Here is a 14159-nt window from a genome sequence, read left to right as displayed (position 1 = left end):
ATGCATCCTTGTCTTCTTACCCTTTATTAACAATAGGGGTTACACAGGTTAGAAACAATCATGTTTGTTTTTAGATGAATTTTCATAAATTTGACAATAAATTTTCAAGAGAAAAGAAAATATAGATCTCATTACTCTATAAATTGCTTTCTTCTTCCAGTGAGTATACAATGCAACATATATAAAAGGAAATGAAAGGCCAACCATGTGGCTTGTGAGTTCGCAATACTCGTGCTTTGTCTTTGCAAAATTGCAATGGAGGGGAGTGATATATAAGATGATATGACCATCTTCTTTTATCTTCTTCTAAGGAGAATGATATGATGATCAGTAAGCATGTGATGCTTTTTTTTTTCTTTCTAACAAAACATTTATCATTAAGATACCCGTCAGTAAAATTTTTAATACTATAATCTTTTAATATGGATTTGATTAAAAGATTATCACATGTATATTAAATTATAGTTATTAAATTAATAAATTAATGTAATTATAAAAATTAGCCATGTAAAATCTTCTAAATCTATGCTTTGTTCAATGAAGATGAAAATTTTTTAGGGAAAAATTTTTCATTTTTTTTTTGTTTGAAAAGTAAAAACCTGTTACGAATATAAAATGTTTTATAAATCAATAAAAAAATTGTGCTGACCAGCGTACAATGTCTTAGCTCAAGAATGACATAAGACATTTTTTATTTGCTTTGTCCTCTCTCCTGGATGAGTCCCATATGGAGAATATTGCCCGCCCTTTCTTGTGATATTGATCCCACAACGTAATAAAGTAATATTTATCTTTAACAATTTATATGTCAATTATCAAACGGATAATGTAACGTATACACATTGCATAACTGTAGCATTTATTAGGGCAGGCTAGAGCTTGCAAAATGTTTTTAAGTAATAGACATTCCATAATACCATTACGATAAAAAAAAATGAAAAGATGTATAATATTTTCACTATATATAAAATAGTATAACGAGAGTGAAAAAATTATTGTGTGCATGAAAAAAAATTTGTAAAACAAACTTGTTCAATCGAAAAAGGAGTAAAGTATTTATCTAAAAAAGTAAACTCACCTCCTAACATACTTAATTTTCTTTCTTAAATTATTTTTTATAACTATCAGATTTACAAATACAACACAAATAAAAAGTTCACCTCTGCAAAACTGGAGCATGTATCTATTGTAGTATAAATTGAAAATTAGTCATGCATTGACTAGGCCATAAATGCATCCTTGTCTTCTTACCCTTTAGTTACAACAGTGGTTACACTTACAGGTCAGAAACAATCATGTTTGTTTTTAGTTAAATTTTCATAAAATTAAAAATAAAATTTCAATAAAAATCTCATTACTTTATGAATTACTTTCTTCATCCTGTCAGTATATAGTGCAACATATATAAAATGAAAGACCAACATACGTGGCTCATGCATTGGCAATACTTGTGCTTAATTTGTCTTTGCAAAATTCCGATGTCTAGATAGAAAGATTTTCCTAGTTTTTATCGAATGATCAGATGATCAGTAAGCATGTGTTGCTTTTTCTTTTTTGAGTGGAAAGACAAGTTTTGGTGTTTTAGGATTATGGGCAATTTAGTTATTTTCAACCATTCCTTAATATCCATTCTTAATACTAATGTGTCTAAGATGAGTTAAGATGAAATCCTAAAAAACTTGGGAATAATTTAACCGATTCATTTTCGTAACGTACACACATTGTCTAGTTGTCGCATTTATTAAAGTATATAAAGTAGTACAGAGGGAGAGCAGCCCCACACAGCTCTTCCTCCTCCATAAATAGTTAGAGGCGAAGGGGAAGAAAGAAGCTGCCATTATGGATTTGTTGCATTCTTCCATCTTAAGCGTGATTGCCCATTTTTCTTCCCTTGTTTCTGGCTCAATGATGATCCTAGCAGTAACAATGTCGATTGCTTCCTATTTTCTTATCCCTATCCTCCTAGGCGGTCGCTCTAAAAATTGGAAGAATGCACCACCAGGCCCTGTTGGTTGGCCCATCCTCGGAAGCCTTCCGCACCTCAGCCATCGTCTCCATGAAGATTTCTTTCACCTTGCCAAAATCCATGGCCCACTATTCTGTCTGAAGATGGGCATCAAGCCAGCCATAGTGATTTCCTCGCCAGAAATGGCATCCGAAATCCTCAAGGAAAAGGAAGGCATGTTCTCTAGTCGTACCATAACCGAAGCCATTCGAGTCGTCTCTTACGATGCTCATTCCATCATTTTCTCGCCCTACGGACCGAGGTGGAAGGCTCTTCGAAGAATCTTGATCACTGAACTACTTTCTCCAAAAGCCTTCGAGCAATTCGAGCCGGTTCGCACCACACAGGTTAATTCAATATTACTTGATTTATGTTTGGCAACATGAGTCTATGTTATAGTTGAGAAAATAATTTTGGAGAATGGATTAATTAAATTTAATTTATCATACACGATGCCAATATTATGTAAAACTTATTCAAGATTCAATATTTAGGATGATATAATTAATATTACGTATGAGATTACCATCACTGCTAGTGGTATTTGAAAATACAATAATGTTTTATATTTTTAAAGTTGCAAAGTTGTGGATTTGCTTGTTTTTCAATCGATAGGTCCATGGTTTGCTCAAGTATCTATACATACTCTCAAAGTCGAGCACTCAAGTGAATATAGCAGAATCAGCTTTTACGGCATTGGCCAACCTTGTGAGTAATATTTTATGCTCCAAAAGCCTTTTCGACAACTCAAAGCCTGAAGGAAGAAAAATGAAAGAGATGTTCTGGGAGATGATAAAGGTACTAGGAACTCCGAACTTTTCTGATCTCATTCCAATTGTTAAACCATTTGACCTACAAGGCTTGAAGAGAAAAATTTCTGGGATCTTTGACCAATTGGATGCTTTCTACGAAAAGCTAATTGAGGAGAGGTTGGCAGAGAAAGGAACAGCTGAGCTTCAGAGAGGTAACAATGAGACGATGGATATGTTGGATGTTCTTTTGAGTTATAAGAGTAATGACAAAGAAAATGGTTTGGACCGATTCTCAAGAGCTATCATCAAAGGAATGCTTTCTGTAAGGAAAATTCATATGGCCAAAATTAGCTGATTTTACCTTGTTTTTGCCATTTTTTGTCCAACAAATTAATCTTGTTATTTGAGGTTCCTTTTAATCTTGTTTTGGCAGGAAATGTTTATTGCAGGAACAGAGACAACCTCAAGCACTGTGGAATGGGGCATGACAGAAATACTAAGGAAACCTTCTGTTCACAAGAAACTACTACTCGAACTGGACCAAGTAGTTGGAAAGAACAGATTTGTGGTGGAGAGTGATATCCCAAACCTGCCATACCTTCAAGCAACTGTTAAAGAAGTTTTCAGACTGCATCCTGGAGTTCCGCTCATCATCCCTCGTCGTACCAATGAGGCATGTGAAGTAGCTGGCTATCATATTCCGAAGCATTGCATCGTCTATGTGAATATCTGGGGAATAGCAAGGGATCCCAAAGTGTGGGAAGATCCTTTAGAATTCAAGCCTGAGAGGTTCATTGGGTCGAGTGTAGATGTGAAAGGTCAAGACTTTAATCTCCTGCCTTTCGGGACAGGGAGAAGGTCTTGTGTCGGATGGCCTCTTGCTCATCGGATGGTGCATTATTACTTGGCTGCGTTGCTCCATGCTTTTGAATGGGACTCTCCTCCTGAGATTTTAAGGGATATGAACGAGAGGGTTGGCCTTACTCTTCAGAAAGACAAGAGCTTGCTTGGCACTCCCAAACCTCGACTGCAAGCTTCTGTTTATGAGCATTAGACCTCATCCTGGTATCAGCTGTGCGAATGATAAAAGTAGTAGTTTTAAGCAATTTTCAAACTTGTTTCTGCAGGCTCATTTATTTTCTTGTTTAGAATGAAGCACAATATATGCGGGGGCGCTCAAAATGAAGGTGTGGTAGCAAATACATCAAGTTTCCCTGCAATAATAATATTACAATAAATCAAGGACTTGTTTCTCCTGGTTGTTCTTTCCTCTATCCTTAAATCTCTTGAACTTCTAGTATGTGCCGATCATAATTTTCTGGTTTTTTTTTTTTCTTATTTTCATTTTATTTGGGTTTAATGAGCTTATTAGAAAATTAAATGGATCAATGCCCATAATTATGAATCCTAATTTCATAAATTGAGATCCTCTTCGTTATCTTTTTTTGTCAAACGTTATAATTCAACATACTCATTTGCATCATTCATTTATATATGTTTAGAGTTCAAGTAGACCTCAAATATACCAAGGGCGATTTTTAGTGTATTAAAACGTAGCTGAGGAGAGTCAAAATCAAGCTCTTCACTTGTGCAACCTTGAACAAAGACATCCGAATTGATTTTGTTGAGACTTTTTAAGAGAATAGAGAATATATTTGCGAAGTTTGAAAGCTTAATTCTAATTGGAAAAAAATAATCTCTCTTTTTTAATAGATTTCCTCAATGCTAGGTTTATGAAGATTAATCGTTCATATGAGTTGCAATTTCATTTCTTATTGCTTTACAGTCAAAATCCAAACAACAGGTTGATTAATCAATGATTGCTGGGCACCTATCCAATCATAACAAACATTTGATTTGGCTATCCTAAATCTGCTCACTTCTATGACAAATTGAGAAAATAAAAATCAATGCACATACCCAAAATTAAAAAAACCCAAAAAAAAAAAAAGGGAAAAGGTTTCATCCGCTAGGTTTAGTACCTCATAGACTGGTTGTACTAGTGTATAATAGTAATACTACTCTGCGAGGCAGGAAAACTTGTTACTTTTATTGAATTTCATAAGTATTCTCTTATTCTATCCTCCCAATAAATTTGACCGATGCTTTGTACTCTGACTGAAAACAAAATATGAGGGCTGCCCTTAGTTTTTTTACCCCAAAAAAATCACAATTACAGTGTCACCCATAGGCCATAAAAGAAAAGACAAGGTGAATAAATGCCCAACATAACAAAAATTAAGCAAGAAATTACCCAATCCAGTCTTGATGCTATTGGCAGAAACGTGAAAAAAGCAGCTTTGATTGTTGAGAAGCTCATGAACAAAAACATTTCTTTTAGTAGGGAAACATCGAACGGCATAATTATGCATATATATATATATATATATATATATATATATATATATATATTAATTCCTAATTCCAAATTTCAAAAATTTATTTCTGATATTCAATTTCCAGAAGTTAAATTCAAACAAACAAGGAATGGACAAGGAAACAGATTATTTTTAACCAAATAAGCTCAAAAAGTAACTAAATACAGGTAGGTAGGTACCCTCTCTCACAGTGAATATTTCTTTGAAAAAGAAATGGAAAAAGAGCTTTCATCATCAGAATAAATACAAAACCAAATCTATACGAAGACAGTAGTCCAGTGAACAATAAAAACCATGGCTAAATAAGGCAGAGAGATAAAACTGGTTAGAAAACCCATATGTCACCCTGTATAGGAAGGTTGATCAAGGTCCTGTAGGGTTACTGTTATGGTGAAGAGGGTCAGGTCCAGTTGGAACTTCCCTTTCCTCTACAATAAGAACTGAACCTCCTCTCCCAAATCTATTGAAGCAGTAGTTGCTTTCAAGCTCCTATTTGTCAAAAACAAAACGGTAAACTTTAGCATATTTTATAACCGCCGGGAGAAAGAACAGAAATCAAGAAACATGAAGAAAGCTAAGGTTTTAAGCCAAAAAAGTTTGAGTAAGAAACTGTACGAGTGGAAATGTAAAAAAAGAGAGGATTTTTTTTTGGAAAATGGGTTTTCTTTACCCCTGTGATTGTGGAGGTCTCTTCCGCCATTGTTCTTTCTCCAAGCAATCCTGAGCATGTCATTAGTTGATACAAGGTTACCATTTTTTTACCAAAAGAAGAAGAAACAGAAAGGGAGAAGCTGGCAAAACTACATCAGAGAGAGAGAGAGGGGAGGGGTGGGTGGGGGGAGAACGGGCGGGAGGGAAGCTTACTGTTACTGGTCCGAGAGGAATGGACAAAAGGCACTGAAGCCACCATTAAAATGATCAGAATCCCTTGGAGAGCCCTGATGAACACCATACTTGAAAAGGGCATAAAAATGAGAAACCTTTCTGTATGCCAAAACAAAAACAGAGAGAGAAATATATATGATAGCCTTTTTGTCTTTTGAACAATGCTCTTTATAACACTCATTTGAAAACGTGGCATATATTCATTAAAAAAAAGATATTAGGACTATATTTCTTTATGTAAACTTGTCCCACTTCCTAGATGTATTTCTTTTGGCAGGACAGAAGTTCTTCTTAGAATTTAATTCTATTTTTTATATAAAATAAAAAAGGTTGTAATTATATTTCCTTATTGTAGAATTCAATAAAAAAATACATATATTAAGATTTGCTTTTTTAATTTCTTGGGAAAGAAATTATGTTAAAGACATTATTGTTGTCTGATGAAGTAGAAATGTCTCATAACAAAGAGAATTTTATTCTTTGGATTGTGTCTCATCATGAAGCAAAAGAGCGGAGAAGGGTAAGAATGTCCAAAGGAGAAAACGATGAAAGGGAAGGGAGGGCCAAGGTGCGAAGGGTGTCGTTTCGTTCCTAGGCAATGAAAGCTATCAACAGGCTGGCACGTGTCGGGACAGAAATCCTGGTACGGTGGCTGGCGGCGTTAACACCAGGGCAGGATTTGTCTTGCACTGAGGAATCGGCATTCTGCAGGTCCAGGTGCAGCAGTACTTTTTTTGCCAAATCATGCAATTACGACGATGCCGGTAGAACTGACTGTTACTTGGGCGTTCTACCAGGGGTTTATTGGACATTTTAATTGGAATTTTAACTCCACAATCAACCAGCACCGTCCATCACACAGTGGCTAATGCAGTAATGGTGATTCAAAATAAGAGATAATTTACGTCTTATTATATAACCCAATATCATATGTAATGTAAAAATAAAAGGAAAAATAGCAACCACCCGTCGATAACCAAAACTAATTGCAATAATAAAGATGCTGCATGAGTCTTATCATGCATTCCTTCTCACGAAAGAAATCATTAGCCACCATTTGCAGGTCCAGGTCCTTGCTTCATCAGAAGTTTCACTAAAGGAAGTAGCCTTGTGTAAACTGATAGTGGAACTTGTGATTGCTATATGATACTGACAGAACAGCAGGGAGGTTCCTTTCTTTTCTTTCTTTTGTGGGGAGTGATGGTGGAATCCATAGCAGTGCTGTATAAAAAGGGCCAGTACAAGCAAAACCCCTCAAGACAAGTGCCCTAGCAATTGGCATTAGGACTTAGGAGTGTTAACAAGTCAGCTAGTTGACCAGTGAGCTCTGGCAATTAGCATTAGGAGTCTAAACAAGTGCAGCTAGCTGTATTGGTTACCTACTCAAGCTTGACCATTTACTCTCAAGTTCAAAAGGTAAACAAAACCTAGTTTTGAATACTTACTCAGTTTGTGTAGCTAACAAACTTATCAAACCTTTAAATCTCTTGTTATATAGTACTTGTTGTTACATCTAATATGCATTTCATCAAAAAAAATGTATTTAACATAGAGAGATAAATGACATGTAATATACTATTTTATGTCTTGCTAACATCCTACATAAAGAAACCTTAAGCCCTCTCTTTCAAACAACATCAACTGTCCAGTGCACAATAATATTTCATTCAACTCTCCTCTTTGTATATCAAACACCCAGCTCCTCGTGGCAGCATATATCCCTTCATTTCAATTCCTTTTCCTCTTTAGTCGTTTCTTATATTAGTTTCTAAGGCTTTTGATTCCCTCTATTGGATTTTCATTTAATTTTCCCTTTTTTTTCCCTTTTTTAAAGCTTAACCTCATATAGCCTCACTCAGCTTGGCTCCATAACGTTAAATCTCCCCCTCTCGGAAATTATAGAATATCATCAAGGTCCAAAATTCTTCTTTTTCCTCTCTCCCTCAATATAGCCTTGTTCAAAATTCTATTTTCAAAGCTCATTCCAAATTGTAGAATATCATCAAGGTCAAAAATTCTTCTTTTCCTTCCCTCCCCCCTTACCTCCTGCTTTTTTACTTAGGTGTAATTTGCCTGGGCTGGACTCAACAGGAGGCAGTTAGGGAGAAATGCTGGTTTTGAGGCCTTCAACGACCCAGGGAAGCAAAATATAGTATAAGAATTTGAATAAGGTTATCCATATTTACAAGCAAGGATTAAATCCTTTTAAGATATAGCCCCAAGAAAAGGCCCTAATCTATTATACCTATGTACTATACAATCATCCAAAAGGTCAATAACTAGCTCAATACAAATGCAAAAGAACATTGAAGATAAGACAAATAATCAAAAGTGCAGCTTATGTCATAAGTAAGGGGAGTTTTGGGGGGAAGAGGGGGGGGTGTTGTATAGATACCTATATACAGATAAAAGTTCAGATACAAGGAAAGAAACATATTGACTAACAAGTTCTTTTGTCTAGAGAATATGTCACCAGTTTGTCCTATGGACAGTTTTTAAAATTGACACATTTACATGAACCTTTCATGGCAATTGCCATTCAGGGGAAGCAGGAATCTCTGACACAAAAAATTATGATTTTGTTTGCCTTCTTTAAAACAGAATGAGCAAAACTGAATTAGAAAATTTTCTTGACTTACAGTCTTTGCATGTTCAAGTCGTAACAGCTGCACTAGAAAGACTCAATGGATAAGAGAAATTCCTCCATCCAGGTCAGTAATGAATGCATAATTTCACACTTCCTGCAAAACTAACATCAAATAAAACGTCTGAGGCCATATTGTGAAGCATTCATTAATGAAACAGAGGGTTGAAGAGAAAAAATTACTTGCAATCTATGCTCTGACATCTCAAGTTTCCCAACCTAAGCTCCAAAGTACTCTATCAAGTCATCATCAAATAGTTCATCTAGTGAACTGGTACCATCAAATCCAAATTCATACGGACTGTGAAATGCACCATACAATGACGGATCACTTGTTGGAGAACCAAAGGGATTATGACCAGCTCTATCTTGCTCATTCTGAAATATGTCCTTCACATAATGATGCAATTCTCCCACAGTAATTTCATTTTCATTTCTACCTGGTAATGACACATGGACCCCATTTTCTGGCCGAATCTGCGTTACATTCATTTCCATCTGAGTTTGCTGACCCTCATGAGTAGGCCCAAATTCAACCGATGGATTATAAAATTCATACGCAGCACCATTTGGCAGCTCAGCATCTTGCACTAACGGATAGAGCATCGGCCTTCCATCTACATACATGCTCTGTGTGGAAATTTTATTAGCAGAAGGAATGGCAGGATAATGGCTGTATCCAGATGCAGGTAGATGTGGTGGAACATCTAAACCTTTCTCCACATGCCTCAAAGCTGTGCTTGCATCATTTTCCTTCTGTGCACCAGGCATCTGATATTCCAGAAATGATACATCAGTTTGGTTGATGTCAGGCAAAGTGCTTCTCGACTCGGTATTTGCATGTTCATCAGATGGTCCAGGTTGTTCATCACCATCGCTTGATCTTAAACGACGTCTCTTCTTCGGATGTTTTCCCACTGGCTCTTTCTCTTGGACTGGATGGGAAACATCATTGCTGATATAAGCCACAGGCTCCGCATCTGTTGGTTGATTTCTCCTGTCATCTTTGGAAGAAACTGAACCTACTCCTTCTTCACCACCATCAACATCATAATCACTGTCACTACTGATAGCAGGTTGCTTCTTATTACCACGACCACCTGCCAGCATTTCAGTTATGCCAGATGTTCCATTATCACTGCTAGGCTGCTGAATCAAAGCTTCCTCTCGGCTCAAAACCCCCAACCAAATTGCACTCTCCTTTGCTGTCATCTTATCTTGTAAACATTTTGACTGGCGTACGAGCCTCCTAATCTTCGCAATATCAGGTGACATGTGCTTTATCACAGCTGTTAACACTCCAACTTTCCACATCTTCTTAAGATCATGTGGCTTCTTATAAGGAGGAGTTTGACCCTGCTGTAGGCCTAATCTAACCCACCACTCTTCATTCCCAGTTGGCCACCAAGGTGGAGGAATTCTCTTTTCTAGTGGATACTTTCTCTGAGGAGGATCACAGTGCTGCATCAAAGAAGACAAGAGGGACCCAAGAGTAGCATCTTGCAAGTCTTGGAGACTGCTTTGTAGGTTTCCATTTCTGTTGCTATCTGACTCACTCATAGCTATACACTCTGCCTCATACTTGGCTATGGCTGCCGGCCCATTCTTATCGAACTTCACCTTTTCTTTCCACCAAGCTCTTATATTCTCTGATGCACCACTTACAGGCTTACCCTTCTCTGGAATGATGCCATAGACAAATCCACGTGCTTTGCAAACTTCCATTAGTTTCAACATATACTTAAGAATCCCATCTTGAGCTCTCGACATTTTCTTCCTGCGAGCCTGATCAGTGGTCTGCTTGGGCTTTTGCTTTTCTGCAGCCTGTTGGGCAGCAATCTTCTGCCTTTCCTTAATCCTGTTGAGTTTGATACGATCCTTCCACATTCGCCTCTCCAATTCTTCTGCTTCAATCTCTTCATCACTGACATCTTTCTCCGCTATATTTTCACACCTTAAGTCATCAACTTCAATGTCGGAACTGTCAACCCAACAAATCGGCAACCATCATAACATACTCAATTCACTCAAACAACATATTATCTTCCTTTGTTTGATGAGAAGGACAAATGGAAATAGAAGACCAAACCAAATTTTGAACCTTAATTGTTGCTGTTTTTTTGTACTAGAATAAACAAAAACCCTCACCTAAACTGGTCAAAATTGTTGTGTTAGGCATAAAACTTGAATCTTTTTTGTTTACTTGGTCCCAGAAAAAAAAATGATAAACGTTCAAAATTTTTTTTTTTTTTGGACTGGATAAACGTTCAAATTTTAATTTCATTTCTTCCAAGTTAATAAACCAAACAATAAAATTTAATAACATTTCAATATGTTATATAGACTGCCAAGAAATGCTTTGACTCCTATTCAATCAAAATCCATCTATTCCCTGATCTCGATTACCTACTATCTCTAACCACACATCAAATAAAATAAAATAATGACAAAATCCCATGTCATATTCACAAAAGCGCCTGCTTCCAAAGGTATAATCAATTAGAGTTACTCTAACGAAATAAAAATATATTCAAAACAAATACACCCCAAATCATTCCCTTAACTCTTGCATGCATAAACAAATCGAACAAAACCGAAACAAGAATACTCCATAAACCGTCCAATATACGATAAGAAATTAATGAATAAATGAAAATTAAAAAAATCATGAATTTAACTTATTTTATTGAAAAGAAGGATAAAAAACGAAGCAATACCTAATATCAGCTCCAATATCTTCAAATTCACCCATGAAAAACGGGGGTCAAAAACTCAAAATCTTTTAACTTGAATAGCGAAACAAAATGCTTGGGAGGTTTATTTGACCTTTTTTCCACGGAGAGACTTTGGGACTGTATGAAAGGAGACAAAAAGAAGACAAAAAGGAAATCAATTGAGAAAAGATTCTGTGAATTACAAAGCCGCAGAGACGTTAGAGAAAAGAGAGAGAGAGATGAGAGGCAGCCGCAGGCATAAAGAGTCCAAGTGGACGAGATCACCTCAGGGGATGCCCATTTAAGGAGGACTCATCTCCTGCACTGCGTCCACATACATTGATCCTGTTCCCTTTTTTTATTTATTATTCTTTTATTTTTTTTTGACGGAACCCTTTTTGTACCAATCATTTTTTTTTTTCAAATATTTTTATTTCAAATTGGTAATTTTCTGTTGTTCAATTATGCAACGTCTATCGTTAATTCAACTTTATGATTAATTAAATTTTCATATGTCTGCAAATATTTTATAATTAACAAAAATCTGCCTAAGTTTGAATGAGTTGGATATAAGGTGAAATCATATTCTCAACTCACACTGTGTAATTTATATGAAAAAAATAACAAAATTGAACAATAGTAAGTAACAATAAAAATTTGAAAGAAAATAACCACATGTGGGATGCATTTGATTGGTTACGACTTAAAAGCTCACTCGTGATTTCATTCAAATTGCTCCAACTTGTTATCAGCAAGCTCGATGTCCCCCTTCTCAATTTTTTTTTTCCTTACTCTTTAGGTAAAGGATAATGCATCAATCAATGAATCAAATGTTCAAGTATTTTTTCTTTCTCAAATTTGATCAAATAATATAACACTTTTAACAACTTAAAAAACTCTTTTTTTGAAAAAAAAAAGACAAATTAGGTTGGTTTGCACAATGAAATAATTATTTTATAGAATAGAATAAGATATGAATAGTTATTATATAATTTGATTCATAAAATAAAATTGTTATTATAATTTATGAATTTTAATTTAACATATTTAATTTTTTATCATTTATTAAAATATTAATAATTTTAATTAAAATTTTAACATAATTATTTAATTTTTAGTTTTTCTTTATTTTCATTTTTAAAATATTATATATTTATAATTTAGTTTAATATTATTAATTTATAATTAAACCTTTAATATGATTATTTATTTCTATTTTATTTCATTTTATTTTATCACCGATTTCATTTTTAAAATGTTTAACTATTATAAATTTATCACTTAATTTAAAATATTAATAATTTATAATTAAAAATTTAATATGACTATTTATTTATGTTTATATTTTTATTTTATTTTATCACATTATTTCATTTTTTAAAATATTTAAATATAAAAAAATTATCATTTATTTAAAATATTAATATTTTGTAATTAAAATTTTAATATGGTTATTTATTTTTATCTTATCCCTAATTTCAATTTGAAAATATTAAAATATTTTTAATTTATAATTAAACCTTTAATGTGATTATTTATTTTTATTTTATCTCTATTTTCTTTTTTAAAATATTAAAATATTAAAAATGTATAATTTCTTCAAAATATTAAAAATTTATAATTAAACTTTTAATATTTTCAATTTAATATTATTTTATTAATATTTTAAAAAGAGAAAAAGAGAGGCAGATGAGATAAAGAGAGAAAGAAAGGAGGCAAATGAAGGCTTTGATATGCTAAGGTTCGGTTTTAACATATATAAAGCAATAATTTCACAAATAATTAAATTGTTCTGAAATATAACTTGAAAAAACAATTTTGAGAAAAAAGTATTAAGAAAGTAAGGTCTTATTTGAGTTTATATTTACAAATAAAGTGGAGGGTATTTATATGCTAAAATTCTCTTATTTAGATAGAATTTACACGATAAAAATAATACTTAGGGATTTAATATGGATAAGTAATATTCAAATTAAATTCTAATCTTAATCTAATCTAATTTACATCTAAATCTAAATATACATGTTTAAATCTAAGAGTTCAAATCAGACTATACTCATATATTTGGCTTGTTGGGCTCTTTAGCCTGTTTAGGCTACCTAACTTGCTTAAGCTATTGTTTGCTAAACTATCTAGCCTGGTCTGAACTTTTGGGTCATGGCATAATAGATATTCATATATATATATATATATATATATATATATATATATATATATATATATATTCATATATTCATAACGCTCGCTCTTTAATATCTATTATATTAAGAATATGCCTCGTTAAAATTTTACTAAAAAACAAGTGAAGAGAAAAGGGTATATAATTCTTTTCAAGAATATACTTTGAAACAATACCTTATTAAAAACCTTACCAAGAAAAATCTAATAGGAAAAACCTTGGTGAAAGAAAATAGTACAATACATATTTTGCTCCTTCTTAATGAATACATTATTTGAGATCTTTAAAATAATATAGTTTAATCTTTTGTACCAACTTTTCAAATGTTATAAAAGGATGGGCTTTGGCGAATAAATTTATTAAATTGTCACTTGAACGAATTTATTGAACACTAATATCACATTTTTCTTAGAGATCATTAGTGAAAAAGAACTTTGGCAAAATATATTTTGTCTTATCTCCTTTAATGTATCCTTCCTTTAACTAAGTTATAGTTTTTTTTGCAGAACGCCATGAAATAGTTGTACTTTCACATGTTGACTATTTTTAGGCTTTGGGGAATAAGGACTAGTTAAACTATAATGTCGGTAATTTGGAGAAAA

General features: G+C 33.6%; 3 protein-coding genes across 4 annotated transcripts; 1 reads left to right on the top strand and 2 right to left on the bottom strand.

The window, feature by feature from the left end:
* Positions 1-1839: 1839 nt before the first annotated feature.
* LOC18589745 (putative (S)-N-methylcoclaurine 3'-hydroxylase isozyme 2) lies at positions 1840-4014 on the top strand. Its single transcript, XM_007014856.3, has 3 exons — positions 1840-2352; positions 2621-3079; positions 3191-4014. Exons 1-3 carry the CDS (start codon positions 1840-1842, stop codon positions 3809-3811), a joined length of 1593 nt encoding a protein of 530 aa, XP_007014918.3. The 3' UTR covers positions 3812-4014.
* A 1231-nt stretch (positions 4015-5245) lies between these two features.
* Positions 5246-8197, bottom strand: CLE40 (CLAVATA3/ESR-RELATED 40). The gene is made up of 3 exons (XM_018127141.2): positions 6000-8197; positions 5806-5855; positions 5246-5624 (listed from the first exon to the last, which is right to left on the bottom strand). The coding sequence occupies exons 1-3, from the start codon at positions 6214-6216 to the stop codon at positions 5499-5501; spliced, it is 393 nt and encodes a 130-aa protein (XP_017982630.1). The 5' UTR covers positions 6217-8197; the 3' UTR covers positions 5246-5498.
* A 145-nt stretch (positions 8198-8342) lies between these two features.
* On the bottom strand, positions 8343-11656 carry EIL3 (ETHYLENE-INSENSITIVE3-like 3). 2 transcript variants are annotated; one of them, XM_018127136.2, is made up of 3 exons: positions 11382-11656; positions 8848-10645; positions 8343-8769 (listed from the first exon to the last, which is right to left on the bottom strand). In XM_018127136.2, exons 1-2 carry the CDS (start codon positions 11414-11416, stop codon positions 8884-8886), a joined length of 1797 nt encoding a protein of 598 aa, XP_017982625.1. In that variant the 5' UTR covers positions 11417-11656; the 3' UTR covers positions 8343-8769; positions 8848-8883. The 2 variants fall into 2 exon arrangements, with proteins under 2 accessions (XP_017982625.1, XP_017982626.1); XM_018127137.2 differs by having other exon boundaries at positions 8343-8761.
* Positions 11657-14159: the final 2503 nt, after the last annotated feature.

This window comes from Theobroma cacao, chromosome 9 (assembly GCF_053813885.1).
Source record: "Theobroma cacao isolate CCN51 chromosome 9, ASM5381388v1, whole genome shotgun sequence".
Classification (NCBI taxonomy): domain Eukaryota; kingdom Viridiplantae; phylum Streptophyta; class Magnoliopsida; order Malvales; family Malvaceae; genus Theobroma; species Theobroma cacao.
This window is presented reverse-complemented; position numbering and strand designations above follow the sequence as displayed.

Excerpts from the sequence above, each read along its gene's own strand:
- LOC18589745 (XM_007014856.3), top strand. The coding sequence starts at position 1,840 with ATGGATTTGTTGCATTCTTCCATCTTAAGCGTGATTGCCCATTTTTCT. Across the intron at positions 2,353-2,620 it reads AGCCGGTTCGCACCACACAG|GTCCATGGTTTGCTCAAGTA; the intron begins GTTAATTCAATA and ends TTCAATCGATAG. Across the intron at positions 3,080-3,190 it reads TCATCAAAGGAATGCTTTCT|GAAATGTTTATTGCAGGAAC; the intron begins GTAAGGAAAATT and ends TTGTTTTGGCAG.
- EIL3 (XM_018127136.2), bottom strand. The coding sequence starts at position 11,416 with ATGGGTGAATTTGAAGATATTGGAGCTGATATTAG. Across the intron at positions 10,646-11,381 it reads GATATTGGAGCTGATATTAG|TTCCGACATTGAAGTTGATG; the intron begins GTATTGCTTCGT and ends TTGGGTTGACAG.
- CLE40 (XM_018127141.2), bottom strand. The coding sequence starts at position 6,216 with ATGCCACGTTTTCAAATGAGTGTTATAAAGAGCATTGTTCAAAAGACA. Across the intron at positions 5,856-5,999 it reads TTCCTCTCGGACCAGTAACA|GATTGCTTGGAGAAAGAACA; the intron begins GTAAGCTTCCCT and ends TGACATGCTCAG. Across the intron at positions 5,625-5,805 it reads AGACCTCCACAATCACAGGG|GAGCTTGAAAGCAACTACTG; the intron begins GTAAAGAAAACC and ends TTTGACAAATAG.